Genomic DNA, 18,747 nt, shown 5'->3' with positions numbered 1-18,747 from the left:
CATGACAGATGGAAGCGGATTCCTCGCTGTCTGTGAGACAGTAAATGTTAGGAGGCTCACCGTCAGCCTGTGTAGAAAGCTTTGGTGGCCTACGAATCAGATATGAAGATTGCAAAAGGGATAAGGAGAAGTTGATGTCTAGTGAAAAGGTTTTGATTATAGGATTATAAACCCAACTGCTCAGGCCAAAACACTGTATTGCTCCAGTCCTTTTTTGAACAGTGACCAAAAGATGAAGCTTGAGGAAAGGCTAAGAGGACACAAATAACGTGCTTACCCTAGTTAAACCCTTCTTGGTGTTGCAGCCTTATTTGTTAGCCTGAATAATTTTGTATGTACACAAGGTGTGTCATTCCACTGTTAACAGCACTCTGTTGTGAAATCTAGCTATGCATTCCTGTGTGTTTTCCTCTCTCTTAGCCAGTTATTAGTTTTAGAGAAACTTTAGTTTTATCCTGGGACATCTTAATTTTTAAGGCCTTTGGTCTGATACCACACCAGAAGGTTTTGGCTGTCCAGAGACATGGTTATTAGTGAGACGGCCCTATCTGTGTGCTTGTTGAGTCTTCCTAAAGGCACCTAGCCTTTCCTAATAGGTCTATAAACCATGACTCCTCCCCCCACCTGCCAGTTAGTTTTCTTTTTAATTTTCAGTTTTCCAAACATGGCTGGTGCAGAAGTGAGACTCTGGTTTTCCAGATCCTCTGCAGAGCTCTTTAAAATAAACAACAACCAAAAAATCTTGGCATCTTTTTTCTTATATTTTCTTTATTCAGTCTTTCTATTTCTTCTCTGTCTGTCATCCAGCAGGCTGGTTGGCTGGCCTCTGGTCAGGTATATGTGGAAAATATGTGGTTTTTATCTGTAGAAATTTGTTTCATCTCTTTAAAATCATCAAGGAAAAAAAAATAATCATATTTAACCTGGAAGAATTTGTGCTGGTTTCTCCTTTTGCACAGATCTTCTATTTTTGAAAGACTTTACTGTCTTTAAAAGACTTTAAAGTTTGTACAATAAGTCCATTATAATTAAAATGAAGCAGTTTAAAGGACCAAGCAGAAGTTACAATGGCCAAATATTTTTTTAAGTGTGATATATTTCTCTGCTTACCCAACAGAGTTGAGTTACTGTTTAGTTATAAAATTACTATTTAAAATTTCATCTCGGTGACATGTCCTGACGTCCATGAGGAAACTGAAGTTCCCCATTGCTGCCTATTTTCTAAAGGCACAGCCCACCTCTTCTCCCATTGCAAGTCACCGTTGCTGCTTTATTCTGGTCTGATGGGGTAGTTTTACCACTACATTTTTTCCATATAGGCTTGATAGAATTCATTTATCTATATCCTTGTAGTCTATTTTTTTCTTTTCAGCATGTAGTACTGTTCCTCCCATTGAGTGACCTGGCCTCCTCCTGTGTACCTTGTTCCCTGGAGCGCCAGAGAATGCTGCCCTGTTAACAGGTTCCTGGGGTACATGTTACCTCCATGTTCTCCCTTGAATCCATGCATCCTACTTCCCCATCTTCTGAGACCTATTTCATCTCTTTGTTTTTTTGGGTCCCATTTAAATATCACATACCCCCGAAACTGCTCTTTGGCGACTGGGGGGTGGGGTGGGGAAGTGTGTTTCTTCTAAAATTCTGCCCATTTTTTCTGTACCCTGCATCAGAAGTTTCAGAACTTGGGATTTTATCCAGGCTATCGTTCTTGGCCTTTATACCATTGGAAGCCACATGAATCATGCTTGCCAGCTTCACCCTGGGGTGATATAGAAATGGCTGTTTTAGATTAGGCCAGGTGGCACGTTACCTGTGACCGTGACCAGCGCTGAATGCCCAGGGAGGAGCTGGAGGTTGGAGCTTGTGGGCAGTACCATTTTCCTGGAGTGCACTTCCAGTACTTAGTCACTTTCAGTTCAGCCATTGTTTTGGCAGAGTATTCAGTTGTCCAGGTTTCGGTCAGAGTATTTGGTCATTGCATTCAGTTGTCCTCCACTGGCTTATTTCGGGGGTTGCTTTGTTTTGTTTGTTTTTCTTAGTTGTTTTTTTTTTTTTCTGTGAATTTGTCCAGTTCTTTGGACTGACTGTAAATGCTGACCTCCACTGTGTCTTGCAGCAGGGCATTGTACAACTCCTCTGTGCTTTGCATTTGTTTCAAACCTGCCACATGCTAGAGTTGCCTGCTGCTGCTTCCTTAACACGCTGGAAAAAGCGGTGAACAGTCATTTCTTGTTCAACTTCTCCATGCAGAACCTGGCTGTGTAGACCTCAATCATACTGTGCCTCAACTTGTTGTTCTTTGTAAGAATCTGTCTCCCAGCACCTGGTGGGGCACTTTTGCACCAGACAGACAGCTGCCGCGCTGTCCTTTCACCTCACAAATTCAGCTCTTTGCTTGCCCAGTATCTGAGTTGCCTCTGTGGCCTTCCTTTTCCTTTGCCCAGCAGGTGGGTATTTCTGGTGCAAGAGGATGGGATACTGCCATCCGGTGAGGAGGTTTCACCAGCAGGGTGATTGCTAGTCACCCTAAAACCTATTTCCCCTCTCAGTAGGAGAATAGTCTGAAGGCAGGAACATATCTGAAGTTCTTTTCTTCCCCCTCCCCAACCCCAATTTGTGCAGTTCATCCATCCCTAAGCTGAAAAAGCAGTACGTTGCTTTTGAGGACCATGAGGTGTGCATACATCTGTTCAGAGGTAGGCAGCTGTAAATGCAGTGCTTGAAGCAGACCATAGTCCTCTCACCTTTCTGTTGCACTGCTGCCTTCTTCCCAGCTTCCAGCCTTCTTGGGGGTAGTGGACAGCAGTCAGTAGGTAGTTCTGTTGTTTCCCTCTTCTTTTTGCATAACTTTCTTTAAATTTTAATTCTACATTTAGGGACTAGGAACTTTGTAGTCTTCTTGACATATAGCTTAAGTTCTTGATACACGTTCTGCGCACTCAAACAAGGGGATGGTGTAGCTGTCTGATACTTTTACCTTCATACAGGCATCAGCGCAATGCTCCTTTTGACTGGACACTCCATTAAATTGTGTTTTGTTTCCCTCATTTCATGAAGAATAGAATAGAATTATTAAGGTTGGAAAATACCTCTAAGATCAAGTCCAACCGCCAGCCCAACACCATCATGCCTCCTAAACCACGTCCTGAAGTGCCACATCTAAATATTTGTTGAATGTCTCCAGGGATGGTGACTCCACCACCACTCTGGGCAGCCTGTTCCAGTGCCTGACCACTTTCAGTAAAGACATTTTTCCTAATATCCAATCTAAACCTCCCCTGACACAGCTTGAGGTGATTTCTTCTCATACTATCACTAGTAACTTGGGAGAAGAGACTAACACCCACCTCACTGCAACCTCCTTTCAGGTAGTTGTTGAAAGTGGTAAGTTCTCTCCTCAGCCTCCTCTTCTTCAGGCTAAACAACACCAGTTCCCTCAACCTCTCCTCATAAGACCTGCTCTCCAGACCCTTCTCCAACTTTGTTGCCCTTCTCTGGACATGCTCCAGCAACAAAATGTCCTTCTTGTACTGAGGGGCCCAAAACTGAACTAAGTATTTGAGGTGTAGCCGCACCAGTGCTGAGTACAGGGGCACAATCACTTCCCTCCTCCTGCTGGCCACACTATTGCTGATAAAAGCCAGGATGCTGTTGGTCTTCTTGGACACCCGGGCACACTGCTGGCGCATGTTCAGCTGGCTGACGACCAGCACCCCCAGGTCCTTCTCTGCCACGCAGCTTTCCAGCCACTCTTCCCCAAGCCTGTAGCGTTGCATGGGGTTGTTGTGACCCAAGTGCAGGACCCGGCACCTGGCCTTGTTAAACCTTGTACAACTGACGTTTGCCCATCAATCCAGCCTGTCCAGATCCCTCTGCAGAGCCCTCCTACCCTCAAGCTGATCAACACTCCCACCCAATTTTTTGCCATCTGCAAATTTACTGAGGGTGCACTTGATCCCCTCATCTGGATCATTGATGAAGATATTAAACAAGACTGGCCCCAAAACTGAGCCCTGGGGAGCACCGCTTGTGACCAGCTGCCAACTGGATTTGACTCCATTCACCACAACTCTCTGGGCTCAGCCATCCAGCCAGTTTTTTACCCTGCGAAGAGTACACCTGTCTAAACCATGAGCCTCCAGCTTCTCTAGGAGGATACTGTGGGAGACAGTATCAAAGGCTTTACTAAAGTCCAGGTAAACAACATCCATAGCCTTTCCCTCATCCACAAGGTGGGTTACTTGGTCATAGAAGGAGATCAGATTGGTCAGGCAGGACCTGCCTTTCACGACCCCATGCTGGCTGGGCCTGATCTCCTGGTTGACCTGCACATGCCTGGTGAGCTCACTCAAGATGTATCACTCCATAATCTTACCTGGTACTGAGGTCAGGCTGTCTGGCTTGTGGTTCCCCAGATCCTCCTGGCCCTTCTTGTAGATGGGTGTCACACTGGCAAGCCTCCAGTCACCTGGGACCTCTCCTGTTAACCAGGGCTGTTGATAAATGATGGAGAGTGGCTTGGCAAGCTCCTCCACCAGCTCCCTCAGTACTCAGAAAGTTGCTTGTTGAATGCTTGTTGAAGTACCTAAGTCAGAGACTAGAAGTCACCTTTGTGCTGACATTGTGTTAGGAGACCTAGAGCTTTGTGGTTTAATTTTATCTTGAATTATTTAAACAGAATCTAGCTGCATTCAACTCTAAAATTTACTAGTTTAGGGGTTGTGTAAGTAAGTTATCAAAGCTAACTGTTTTCTTTAAATTTTGCCTTCCTTGAAAAAAACCTTGGCCTCAGGCAGAGTTACTCCACTGCTTTTAAGCTGAAGTGGCTTATCACAGAATCCTGTGATCTCATGGAAGGCCAAGGGCTTCCTGCTGTGGAGACGACCAGGGAGCTCAGGTCGACTGAAGCTGAAATGGATCTGAGGTACCACTCCTCTACTGTGCCAGCCACTTGCATTTGACTGACCCTACAATGAACCAGTTCAAGGAGCTCTTAACCAAGCAAATCACCTTATTTATTAGGAAGAGGGATAGTTTTTATGCTGGTACAAGTCACTGAACTGGCCCATGGGGAATCCTACGTGCAGGAGTTCAGAGCTGACAGGACAGAGTGGAACTGTTTTGTCTTCATTGCAGGTAGGTTTTTAGATTGGCTAACCAGGAACTTGAAGCTGTGGATCCAGGATCAGCATTTGTTTGTAGGCTTTATGGAGGACGGAATGTAGGTAATGTGGTGTAACAGTGCTTCCACTGATTCTCAGCTTTCATTCATTAGTGTCTAAGCACGCAAAAATGTGAGTTTTGGTCTTGGTTTTTTTGTTTGTTTGTTTTTAGTAAAATTTGCAGTAGCTAAAGCATGCCTTTTTAAAGGTGCCAAGCCTTGATCAGGAAAGAGCATGCAGTGCCCAGCCTTGATCTGAAAAGAGCAAGAGATCTAGAATGCACCATCTCCCTTGTTGTAGGTCCTGTCTTTAAGGAAAACTCCCATGAACAACCAGTTTGCAGTTGTCAGGCTTCAGCTTCTGTCAGAAGATGAGCTGGTATGGGAGAGCCCCTCAGTTCCTTAAATTCTCATCATAGGGAGATACTTCCATGCTACATTAATTTGCTTTTCAGTGTGCCTTTTGGATAAGATACATGCATTTTAAAGAGTTTAGTTTTCAGGTAGCTGGAAGGCATCTTTCAGCCTTTTTTCAGCTCCAGCTTTTTTAGTGACCATGAGGTATGGATGCTGGCCCTTTATCAGACTCCACTGTCTCCACAGTTGTAGGCAAGAACGGAATTGCCTCCCTTTTTTTCTGCTTCTCTCTGTGGCAATGCTGTGCTCTGTATGTATGAGCTGTATGACTTATTCATAGGTGTCTGAGCATGAGTTTGGTTGTATTAAGAAACATTTAGTGGAAGACGTACTTTTTCTTTCTGCTGTTCTCCATGTCTAGAGAGGATCAGAGGTAGTTGTTTATCAAGCAGAGATGAGGCTTAAGGGGCTTTGTCCATTGAGCTGAGGGGAAGAAAACCCACAAATGTAAAAGGTGCAAATGCAAAGGGCAGGTGATCAAGTATTTTCTCAGTCTTGTGACAGTTGATGTGCGGGAAATGGCAGGAGGCATTTGGGTTCTAGGACTCAGGTCACGTAGGTCTCTGCAGCCTATTTTCAAGATTGATGACAACTCAGAAGCTGGTATTTTTAGTGTGGTCTTTGCTTCTTTTGCAAAACAGATTTTTTTTGACCTTGCTACCTGTGTTTGTGATTGTGATGAAATTATATACATTTTTCCCCCTCCAAACATCCTAGGCTGGACTTGAACCAGTAGTTGTTCTGTCTGTGGAGTATTATTAGAAGCGTTTGCTGGCAGCCAGCTTACTCTGGCAACCTGAGCACGGAATGCATAATTACACATTTCAGGTTGAGATCAGTTTGAAAAATTGTTATGAGCTTTGGCCAGCTCAGGTACAAAATTCAGTTTTCCATTACTTTATTACAGCTATGAATAGAATTAAGGTTATTTTTACATTCAACATATGACATAAGGTTTATGATGCCTTTTTTATAGAAACAAATTCTGACCATCTGTGTTCTGTAATAGGAAATTGTCAGGATCCAGTTACCTGGCATAGCACTGGCAAATTAAGGATCGAAGTAGAAATATGGTTTATTACAATGAATCTGCCCTGAAGAACACATTTTGAGAGGTTTTTTTTTCCCCCTGAAAATAATATTCAAGTGATTTTTCTGTCAAGCACAACAAGCTGGTGTAAGATCTGATAGCAGAATGAGAAGACACATGCCTAAGTCATACATCTGCCTAATTCAACAGATAGGAAAACTTACGGATAGGAAACGACTGTTTGTGTGGGCTGGCAGAATGCAAGCAGATACTGACAGTTGTGGACTAGATAGCATCATTGACACAAGTAGACACACATAGACACAATCCTGACCAGCTTGTAAAACTCTTTCATGATCTTAGTAACACAATTTCTCCTTGGAAACTGACTCACACAGCAGTGCAGAAAGAAATTAAACAGACCAATCTCGCATATACAAGAGTTTTCATATATCTTTCTAGGATGTTAAGGTATAGAGAGAAACAGGTGCAGGCAACAGATAATCTGCCCTGATGTTATTGTTTCCTTTGTTAATATTGTCTTTAGTTATTAACTACCAAGGAAGCAAATTCCTCTAGAACTGTAGATAATTCAGATAACAGTGAAATTTGAGCTTCTAATCTAAAACCAAGTTTTACACTTCTGGGGATTTTTGTCTTTGAGAAAAAGGCTCAGGGAACTATTGAATATGGTTGAGAAAGCTCTGGGATTTCCCAAGGGTAGAAGAAAAAGTGGGTCAGCCATGAGGACATCACCTTCGGGCAAGTCACCAGCTGTCTGCAAACTAAAAATTGGTGAGGCTGCAGATCAGAGAATGAAACTGTAGATTTGTAGGGACAGAGGAAGGTTGAGTATGCTCCCTGAGCATGCTGCAACTAGGGGCGAGAGTTCCTTACAAAAATGGGACAAATGGCTACAGAAGGGCTGGCTGTACAGAGATTATTTAAGTGACTAACAGTTGGCATGATAAAATGTTTTTGTCAGTCCCAGGAAATCTCTTCTGTGTAATTACAAACAGAATCTCTGCTGTTATCAGCAGTGGACTTGAAAACCACAAAACTTTTGTCCCATTTAGTCTCATTTAGTCTGACATGACGTATCAGTGCAGCAAGTGGCAGTTGCCCCACTTATGCTAATTTTTATTAAAATTCAGAAAGTGCTTGGCAATATGAAGCCTATCTGGCAAATCTATAAATATGTGATTTTCCCCTGCAAAATACTCAGTCTTCCAGAATTTGAATAAAAATATCAAATCTCTGATCAGGAACTTACTGTTACGTTCCTAACCTCTGAATAGTATTTTGACAAGTTTATTTAATCCTTAGTAATTATGGTGACTCTGTCTATTGTAAAATGATTTGAATGGGTAACATGAGCATCATTTCCCCTGGAATGGAGGTTTAAAATGATTGAACTGAGACTGTGGGCCTTTTAATAAGCTAACGTAATTGGTTATGCACAAGACCATTGAGCAACAGGTGTTAGTTTGCTGTATGGCCGAGTTGGTTATTCAAGGTGAAATACTGTTTTCCCAGAATAAGGACTCAAGGAAAGTACTGTTGACCACAGCTACAAAAAGCAACTTAGAGTGGCCATGTTTGAAGGAAGATGAGTAACAGGCTCCCCACAAAAGCATCTGCAGGGAGAAGGGAGAGGACTTGCTTAAGAGGGACACTTCATATTACTTAAGGATCAATTAAACAAACTGGTCCAGCATCAGGTGATGAAAACATACCTCTGTATGGTGTTTCTGGTGGTGTCAGGTGTAGTTATGCTATCAGACTCAGTCTATAACCTCTGCTTAGTTCTTGCTTTTATTCAGGTATATTTGTTTTGGCTACCCACAGACTACTCAAGGTTTGCAAGTAGTGATCTATATTGACTTTGCAGGTAGATACACTTAAGATGCAGTTAAATGTTTATTGTAAGCAGACCGTAATGTTTGCCTGTTAAATTAGTAGAGGTTAAGCTGGTTATGATATTAGAGGGATTTCCTGGTGTTGGATTTAATTTTCTGCTTGGATCAATAATTGGAGGGACTCTGTCAAGGAGATTGGTGGAAGGTAATGGATTTTTCTCTCAAACTCTCCTGATCCCTATTTTTTTTTTTTAGCTTTGCTGCTGAAATGTAGTTGAAGAGGATTAGGATCACATAAACTGCAGGCATGCTTATCTGGTGTGCTTTCCTAATGATTTGTTGTCATAATTAACTGTGCTGATTCTCCCTGTAGATAGGTGGTTTTGGCACAGAAATCACTGGTGTGTCTGCTCTGTAATATATGTGAATACAGCCTCTGGCAGTATGAAATTATGTGTTTGGGGGTTGTGTTTGTTTTGCTTAGGTCGTATGCTGTTACTCATAAGTCACTGTGCAAGCAATAATACATTCAGTTGGCTGTGCAGCCAGGTAGCCACAATAATGCTGTCAAGGTGCATCTGTTACCATACTTAAAATATTTATGTATGCTCTGTTCAATGCAGTCTTGTGTTAGCAGAGAATCCGGACCTGTCTGTCTTGATTGCAGCTTTTTTTGGGGTGGTTTGTTTGTTTGTTTTGGTTTTTTTTTGTTTTTACCAGTCATAGCTACGTGACTCCTTAATGATCATAAACCTTTCAAAGATGAAAAACAGTCCCAGTGTCTTCCAACCTCACCTTTAGATGTTTTGTTTTTTACAGAAATGAAATGCTGTGAATAGCAAATCCAGAATTTCTAAGGCTGATGCCCTTGCATGCCTATAAGAAGAGTATGTCACAGAGGAGACTTTAAGCCGCAACTGCTAGGAGTTGAGCCTGCTCTCTAAGCAGGGTTTGCTACAGCAGAGGCAGGCAATGAAGGAAGATATGTGTCTTCAAGGAACAATTCAGAACCTTTCGAGCTCCTGCTGTCAGACCTACCCTAACAGTGTATGACTTGTTTTTAATTGCTGTTTCAAGTTCAGCAGGAGGTATGACGTATTCCAGGGCTGAGGGCCTGTTAGTCCAGTGCATTCTATTTTTTTAAATCAACTTGTTTCCTGTACTGTCTTATGCATTTCTACCCTAATAACAAAAGGCTAGTGCATGGTACAACTTATTTATGCAAAGATTTAAGGGGGGGTTTGTTTGTTGTAATGTGAGGGTTTTAATTTTTATAATTGGAATTGTGCAGTGGAAGCAAGTGACGTTTGTAAAACCATGAGGGACACTGAGCACATGCAGTTAATGCTGCCATTAACTGTGCCCCAGTTCCGCTGCTCAGTTGCACTTGGAAGCTCCACTGTTTTTCTTTCTTCTAAGCACTGTTAATCCTACTTGTTATATTCTCCTCTTATTCCCCACCCCGTCTGTTTCATTTTGGCTTAATGCCAGTAAAGTTCATGCTGGGAACAGCTAAGTTATGCCAAAATTAAAAACTTATTTTTTATTTGTTCCTGCCATGCAAGTATTGGACAGGGAGATTGATCAGATTTCTAGACTGCAGTTTACTGGGTTTACTTCTTTTGTTTTTGCAGATGTCCAGCGTTGTCTCACCTAAAAAGCTGTAGTTTGCATCAGCTTTCTAAAGCACCATTGGGATCTGCTCTTAAGGTGGATCCCCTGTTCATGGTGGGGAATTTGATGAAGTAAAGAAGGACATGGGCTATAGCAGTCTAAATAAACCTTACTTTTTCCAATTGTTCTAATTTGTAGGCTTCCAGAGGTGAGGATGTGGCCTGAAATAAAGTGGGATATTGCAATGCCTCCACAGTGAGATTAAGACACTTAAGATTATCCAGGACCTTTAGTAAGATGGTGAGAGACAGACCTCCATAGCTTTGTTCTGCTGTTTAATAACCACCTTGTGTCTGATGAGTTTTCAACTTGATGTTTTTTTGAGTTTGGCTGTATTCTGAACACTGCTGCCACAGTATATTGAGACTGAAGTAAGCTAACATGGAAAAGACCTCATATATACATTAGGAATTTCCACAGGGAATGCTCCATATTTTTAAGTTTAATTTTAAGAATGCCATGATCCTGTAAAATTAGGAAATAACTTTCCCAGTAAAACTGTTCAAAATGTTGCTTGCATGAAAGAGAACATTGTAAGATAGGTAACTGGGTTGTGTATATGAGACTTTTTGATTGATTCTTTTTTTTTTGGTCTCTGACCTCCTTGAAGGGATAAAGGAGACATGTACCTATACATACATATATATATATACACACATATATATACACACACTAATTCATTTGAAAGTAACTGATAAAAACACAAGTCTGGTCATACTGAGTCATATCACAGGCCCATCTAGGCCAGTATCCCATCCTAAGTTGGCCAAGAGTGGATATCTAGGGTAGAGAATAAGAGCAGGGAAGGTATATAAAATGGCTCCACAGAATGCTCTTAGCACCTTCAGTGATTTGTAAATTGAAGGCTTCCTAAGCTAAAGATGGAATATTTGTATGTCACTGCTTAATGGATTTTTTATTATTATTATTTTTAGTGAATTTGTCAAGTCGCTTTTTGAATCTATGTAAGCTTTTAGCATTTGCAGCAAAGATTTCTTCAGCTTAACAACTTGTATGGAGTTACGTTTGCTTGGTCTAGTTTGTCTCATGATGAACACACATGTGAACAAGGCAGATGCATTTGATGTAAGACTCTGCCACGCTAATTGCAACATCAGGCCTTGCACTGAAATTCTTGCAGACTTTCCTCTGAAGTTTGTTACTGTTGCCTATCCCAGTCATGCTTCTCTGCCGACTCTTGATCTTCATGTCGGCTAAATAATTGCTGCTATAGTGCATCAGATTTTTGTAAGCTGCCTTAAAAATAAGGAGACCATTTACCCATGAGTGCTATTGACTGGAACTGTTTTGATTCCAAGTAGAAGGAACAGCTAGCAGAGCGCTGTGTCAGAATATATAGTGGGGCTTATTAGCCTGTTAAAGCATGGTTGTTTGGATTTCTTGTGGTTTTTTTAAAGGCCAAGACTAAATTTATAAAACTATATAGATTCCCCAGTATGGGCTGGAAGAGATAGCAGTGTGCAAGAGCTGGTTTCACACTTCTTCATGCTGAGTTGGCCAAGAGATGGGACTTGGTCCTCTTGTTGTCACTGTTGCTTTCATTTCTGCTTCACTCGCTACTTCTAGGAAGCCAGTTTTACAGTATCTTAGGATTGCTTGGCTTTCTTGCCTGTCTTCATGGGAGAGGGGTACAATAATTTCTTGACATCCTGTATATTTCCTATAGGAAAAGACAATCTGAAAGTCCTTGTCTTCTCAGTCACTATCTTCAAAATTATGTAACTTTACATTCTACAATCTGTACATTTTAAAGCTAAAAGTGATGCAGATGTGACAAAGTTCATACGCTTGGTCACCCTCTGAATCAGGAACAGCTTTACTGGAGTTCAAGAGAGATATAATGCCTCCATTTCTCCTCCTGTTTCCTGTAATGCCACTTAACATTTAACATGCAGAAATGATGTTCTCTGCTGCGTGTTGGGGAAGAGATGGTAGTGCCTTACCTTTCCCCCACTGACCATCCGTCGCCACCTCCCTTCTGTAGCTAAATTAGCAAATTCAGCTCGAGCAGGGGGCTGGCTGAAGGCCTTGATGCTAGTCAAACAATATTTATACTACATTTTGTTGGTTTAGAAGGAATTACAACAATGCATAAGTTAAAAGAATAATTTAAATGTGCTTACGTTTTCTGCACAAAGGCAACTTCACCCTTTCTTTTGCCCTTTTTTTGTGATGCTTCTGGAGATGTTAACTTAGATCTCCATTATTACGTGACTCCTTTAAATAACAAACATGTTATCTTTGTATACATGTATTATAATATTGATGAAGGAAAGTGCACGAGGGAAAGCAGTTCTACCTTGCCTAGCTTTGAGTGCTCATTTGTGCTCTGTTTCTCCTCTAAAATTATTCCTCGGGATTGCTTTCCATGACTTGTCACTAAACTGAAATCTTATTATGCACATGCATTGCTAATGCATACATCATGTACCATACTTTTTAGGTGTTTTGCCTCAAAGTGAAAAATAGTGCATGGCTGACTTTCTCTGGAAAACTAAACTTCTTTCTATGTATCTTGTTGCTACTGCCACCACACGTACTGGATCTCTAGCTGCCTTTGTATCCCCTGCAATCCAGACCTTGCATTGTGCTGTACTTGTCTTCATGAAGTGATGACAAGAGACTTTCAAGAGTAGGGAGGGGATACCTGCCTCCGTACCTGTGCGTTAATGTTGTGGGTTTTATATTTTTGTAATGCTGAGGGTTTGAGACAGTCTGTAATTAAATGACTGTACTTTAAATAAAATAAGAAAAGCCAGCCTTAGAAGAGATTTTTGCAGGGATTCTCTCTCCTATGCAGTCTGCGGTGATGTGGAGCAAGGCTTGGTGCAGAGCATATGCAAAGCTCACTGGTAGCTTAGGGGTGGTCATTTCAGATGTTCTGGTGACCATAGAAGAGCCTGGGAATGGCATTAGACTTGCTCATTAGGAAGAAGCTGCACAAATGTGCTGCCAAACACAGCAGGTACTTTCTCGCTGGAGAGCTTTCCAGGTTCTTACTTCAATACCTGGTGACTGAAAGGGCTGCTACTCCATACAGATGAAGGCTCTTTCCATGAGAATTCAGAGCATTTTGCAGCACCTTTCTTTGGAATTTCTTTAATATTCAGTTTCTTCTTATATCTCTTCTATCGGTTTGATTGTACTTTAGCAGATGTTGGATTGTGTGAACATTTCTCAGCAGCCTTCTTACTGCATTAGTCTGCTGCTCCTTTTTTCTATGTAGTTACCTTCTATATCTAGAATGCAATCTTTTGTGACGATCTTTTGCTCATGTTTTGTCTGATCATCCTCTATGTCTTGCACTTTTGATATACTCCTGTCTGCTGCGTCCTTGTGCGCACTCCATGCTGGTCACTTCCTATCCTTCCTTCCCAGTCCTTTTATTGCTAGGGAATGAGCTCTTTTCTCTACTTGAGCTCATAATTCACTGGTGACTTTTTCCCTTTTTTGGGGGCCTGGAGAAGTGTGATAGTTGAATGTCCAGCTCTAGTCTTTTTTTTCTAGTTTGGTATTTATGTTGTTAATCTTAAGTCTGCAGTCAGTGCTACAGTAACACCCATTTTTAGGAAGGAAAATATTTCATGTTTTGCAGGAGGACAATAGAGCTGCCAAGAAAGCTTAATAAAAGATCCAGCCTACTTCTAAAGCCAGAAAACTATCTTCCAGGAAGAGACGAAATGCATTAGGAAGATCTTTTATTTGTCCTGTTTCAATTAATTTTCTTCCAGGAAAGTAGAGTTAATGTGTATCTGCAAGTCATTATTGTAGAAGAATTATAAACAAAAAACCTCAAACCAAAATTAATTTTGGCAAAGGCTATCTGGAGCTCCCTATAAAAGCAGGAAAAAGGGGCGTGAGGTAGAATGTAAACACCATAGGAGCAAGATATCTCTCTGTATTTTAATTTGATCATTTTTAGCACTGTGTGTATGCTATGAGGAGGACTAATTTTTACATGGCTGAAGCCCTTTCTAACCATCCCCATCTTCTTTGCTTGGCTGTTCATCACAGTGATAGTGTCTGTAATCCTGGCTCTGTAAAGGCCCTTCTACCCTATTCAGATGCTTTTAGGCTTATTGAATGCAATACCTGGCAAACCTTTCTGATTTGTGTTGGATGTTGTCCAATGAAAACCATGAAAACTGCCTATTTAGCAGCTGCTCTGTTAAAGCAAGACCTTTTTGCCTGGTAACAATAACGGCTGTTGCAGAATTTGGCATTGGATTCTCTTTGACTTGTTGGCTGTCAGGCGCAAGAGCACTGGACTCCTGCATGGTATAGCCAGTAATTGTCACCCTTTTAGTTTGTGCTGCTGACTTGAAGCATGGTTGCGTCTGCCAAGTTTATGCATGGAGTGAGCTCAGGTGTTTGCAAGGTGAGTTTGCCTTCTTTCCTAAGAGACCGGTTCTGATTTAGTCCTAAGCAAAACCTGTGGAAATGTATCATATACTTCTGCTGTGACCTGTACTAATTTTGTCATTCCTTCCCCCTGCCCCTTTTTTCCCCAGATAAATGGCTCATTTAAATTGGGAGCTACTAAAATACTCTCTGGCTGGCAAATGCAGTGCCTAGCAGCAGTCATCAAGGACGAACCAAACATGAGTGGAGGAGGGGAGCAGGTCGACATTCTTCCGGCCAATTACGTGGTCAAAGATCGCTGGAAAGTGGTGAGTAGCTCTGGCTTTGTGCATCCTTTGGTGGCCCAGAAAGATTTCTTCCTCTTGTAGTAGTGTAGAAACTCGTCTAGTTAATCCCAGGCTCCAGCAAGCAACAGTGGAGTGGTGTGGTTTGACATGTTAGTAAGATACCGCAAGAAGATGGTTAGTATTGCTCTAGTGGTTTTTAGACTGTCTGGTATTTTTAGAAGACTAAACCTGCCATGGATTTTTAGGTAGGATTGAACTGTTGCAGCAGGTTTCGTAATCTTTTAGTTAGACGCTTAGATTTCAAGTTACTGTAGCAAAGAATACTACAGACATGCCTATAAATAAATTGCATTACAATAAAATAATGTAAAAGCAAATGTTTAAGGTTGGAATGTCAGCTACTTCAGAAGTCAGAAATTCCATAATTAGCTTGTTGGTACAACTTTTGTGTAAATGTATTAGGATACTTTTTAAAATTCTATCATCACCTGTTAGGAGTTTTAGCTCATCATGGGAAAACCGTCTCATCTGTTGTGCAAACTGGATGGGGTACACTGAATTAGTAGCCATTTCCTCTTCTATGCATTCATTGTATGGCTGCAGATCTCACTGTCCATTTAAATTCATGGCATGAGTTTGCCATTTCAACTCAGCTCTTTGTGTTTCTTATTGCTGTATTATCTGTGTCAAATATTTTTTTTTAAATTCGTGCTTTTACCAGGTGCTAGAAGAGAGAACTATTACCTTGCTTTTACAGATAGGGTTTCAAATTCAGTTAGATCTTGATTTTTATTATATTTTACAGACTGCTTAATATTTATGACCAAAGTACAATTCTGCTAGACATCATGGGTATCTAGGCATGCTCATCACTTCTGCAGATTGCACCTGGCCCACTTGCCTTACGCACTCAGCAGATGAGCATGTGATTAGTGATGGCTTGTGAGCAGAGACTTCAGCAGCTTGGCAGAATCACGCCAGAATGCTGTGGCAGAGACATGGGGAGAATCTCATCCACTAGACATGTGTTTCATTGCCACCAGACTTGTTTGGAGGATGCGGTTCCTCTTGTGTGTAAGGCTTTCTCTTTAGTCATAAAGTGAGGTCTCTGGGATGGTGGGGGAAGTAGCATTACATTATCACCTCAGTTAAAGACACTAGAATATAACACATGAAAGGATCAAGTGCCTTTATACTTCTTGAAATGCTGTATGTTTTTTCTGAGGGTTTTTGTTTTCTGGCTTTAAAAGCTTTGCTTTTAAAAAGCTGAAAATATGTTTAAATCCCATATGTGCTGTTGTGTCCATTTTTAACTTGGATTACCAGCAGTGTCTGAATCATTAAACTCACAGCAGAAGCCTCCCTAGTTTGAACTGCAACTAATTTGTAGTAGTAGCACTAAGTTGTTTCTCTGCTAACTAGCTGTGGTACAGCTGCCCTGTGCATTTTGCAGTGGGCTATGAAGACCAGAGGACTCTGAACTCGCTTCAGTTTCAGGCTGATAGGTTGGTTTTTTGGTGTTTGTTTTTTTTTTTCCTTTTTCAACAGCCCACTTCAGACAACATATTATCCTTTCATTAGACTTGCTATCACCCTGGGCAGTTCCATCTTGCTCTGTTCTTGCTACTCCCCCATTGCCGGCCTCTCTTCATCCTAGCACTTTGCTCCTGCTTTCTCCACAGCCTTCATTTTTCTGCCTGGCCTATCCCTAAACAGCCTATTTATATTTAAGCAATTCAAACTGTTCTTCATTCTCCATGCTTCCTGAGAGCAGATGGAGAATCTCAATTTTCTCTGTGATTAGATACCAAAACGGAGACAATCCCTATCCCCCTCCCAAAGCTTTCTGGCACAGTTGAAGGAAAGTCTTGCTGTGCTCTTGCAGCTCTGGGCTGGAGCGCTATCCTTGTTTTGGCAGGATGAGGCATGTGCAGGTTAACTGACGTATAGGACTTGAAACATGCTCTGTGCTTATGGACTTCTCAGGATATAACACTTGCAGCTTTTATCTGACCCTCCCTACACTAATGGAAATTTCCTCAGAGCCTACATTTGGTCAGATTGGTGCATGCTCTTTGCAAAGCTGAATTTAGACCCTCTCCTGATGCTAAGCCATTGCTTCAAGTGCATGGTTGCAAATAGTCATTCCTCTCCATTCTCCTTTACCCTAGCTAGCTTTGGCTTGTAGCATTCCTAATATTCATCAAACTTTGAGTTTCTCCTTCACAGACAGGAGTAGTAAAACTTCTGTAAATGATGGGAGTATATTTTTTTTAACACAGTCTAAACAAAGTAACTTTGTTCTTGGAAACAGCAGAACTCCAAAACTCCAAATAAAGCCTAAAATATGCTCAGTTATGCTCATAGGGGAACATTTCAAACTAATTTTAAATCTGGTAGAGGCACTAAATGTGGGATTCAGTGACTTCATTGTTGCATGAATCTGTGACTGGGGACTGCTAGAAGCTCTGCGCACTAACTCTGCCTTACAAATACAGAAGTGTGCAGCTATATTGTCAACAACAACTACCTCCAACTAGAGAAACAGCCTTTTATGTTTTCTAGTGTTGGCTTACAGTAGTCTTCAATACTGCAGTGAGGTCATTACCCCACTTGAAGGCCCTGAGAAATTACATGACTTGCCAAAGGGCATAAACAGCAATGAGAAAATCTTAATTTAACCTAGTGCTAGCTGTGAAGTGTGCTGTGAACCTTCATTGAACAGTCATATCTGCCCCCCAAAAAAGTGCACGCACTTTAGGCAGGCTTTCTGTGCTGTCCCCTTGGAGTGCTTGATGTTGGTGTGGGATCAGTCAGAGCTGCGAGCTGTATGGGGCTCAGAGTAGTCTGGGGAAAATATAAAAATACCTCTGTTGGCCCAAGGAAATGGATAGCATAGGATCAAGTGACAGATAAAAAGGCAGTGTACCTTAAAGTAAGCATACAGCTGTAACATCAGTAGCAGCATTTCTTTCTTTATCATAGACCTTTCTGAATCTAACCCATAGCATGCAAGCCAGACAGTCCAAGCTTTACTGTGAGTGATGGATCCTGCTCAAGCAGGTGTGTGGCATATTTATGTGATGCTGGGGTTCAGCTGCCAGAAGGTTTTTTGTGTAATTTGTCCTCCCATTGTGACTGTCTCTGGCTGGGCATCTGCTTGAACCTTGTAGTTCTTAGTGCTGGCATGCTTCCAGTATTGAGCCAATTTCTAATTTTGGATTGGTGTAATGTATTCCTTGAATTCCTTTCTTCCTCTCTCTTATATGCTGGCTGACAAAGTTCTGACAAATGAAAATGTTGATTCTCTGCAGTTAGCCCATAGGTAGTTCATTTTACTGTCGCTTCAAGTCAGTAAAGTTTGTCTGTCTGACAGCAATGATATTTTTGTTCTTATTTTTTGAGAAAGGCGTGGACAGGGAGTGGTTGTGCTTTTTATCAAAACTTGGACTTGAAGAAGCATTCGAGTCATCATTCTTTACTTGCAGATATTTTTGATGCTTTGATTGGATGCAGTTTGGGCAGTACTGGAACCATGTGGCTTTTACTGATACCCCAGAAGGGGAATTGATCCACACGTGCTCTGAATGTTGTGAACTGCTTTGTTCAGGAGAGGGAACAAAGTCAAACGTAACTTGTACTTGCTTTGAACTAGGTACAGATGTTAAGGCTGAATCGATATATCTCCTTACTTCACCTAAATGCTTTGTATTGGGGATTCACAGCTGAGGCTTATTAGCAAGACAGAGTTGGCAGCTCGTGCACTGCGCTTTGAATACAAGCGGTGACTTGTATACAGATGTATGCTCTTTCGTCAGGTGCAATCCATGCTTTGGTTTCTTCCAGGTTTCTGAGGTTCTCGAACTGACGTTTTGGTATACTTGTCCTTTTCCTGTTTACTTTGGAAACCTTTCTGGAAGCCCCACAAACTTTTGT

At 41.5% G+C, this 18,747-nt stretch overlaps 1 protein-coding gene across 2 annotated transcripts in view; it reads left to right on the top strand.

Annotated features, from left to right (window-relative positions):
• TTBK1 (tau tubulin kinase 1) overlaps nt 1-18,747 on the top strand; it is a 116,738-nt gene that overhangs the window by 4,314 nt on the left and 93,677 nt on the right. For both annotated transcript variants that reach the window (XM_075088569.1, XM_075088570.1), the window contains exon 2: nt 14,674-14,832. In XM_075088569.1, coding sequence (XP_074944670.1) covers nt 14,725-14,832 — 108 coding nt within the window. In that variant the 5' untranslated portion in view covers nt 14,674-14,724. The remainder of the gene's footprint in view (nt 1-14,673; nt 14,833-18,747) is intronic.

This window comes from Phalacrocorax aristotelis, chromosome 3, assembly GCF_949628215.1.
Source record: "Phalacrocorax aristotelis chromosome 3, bGulAri2.1, whole genome shotgun sequence".
NCBI classification, from domain to species: Eukaryota; Metazoa; Chordata; class Aves; order Suliformes; family Phalacrocoracidae; genus Phalacrocorax; species Phalacrocorax aristotelis.
Note: the sequence above shows the minus strand (reverse complement) of the source record. Positions and strands in the feature narration are given on the sequence as shown.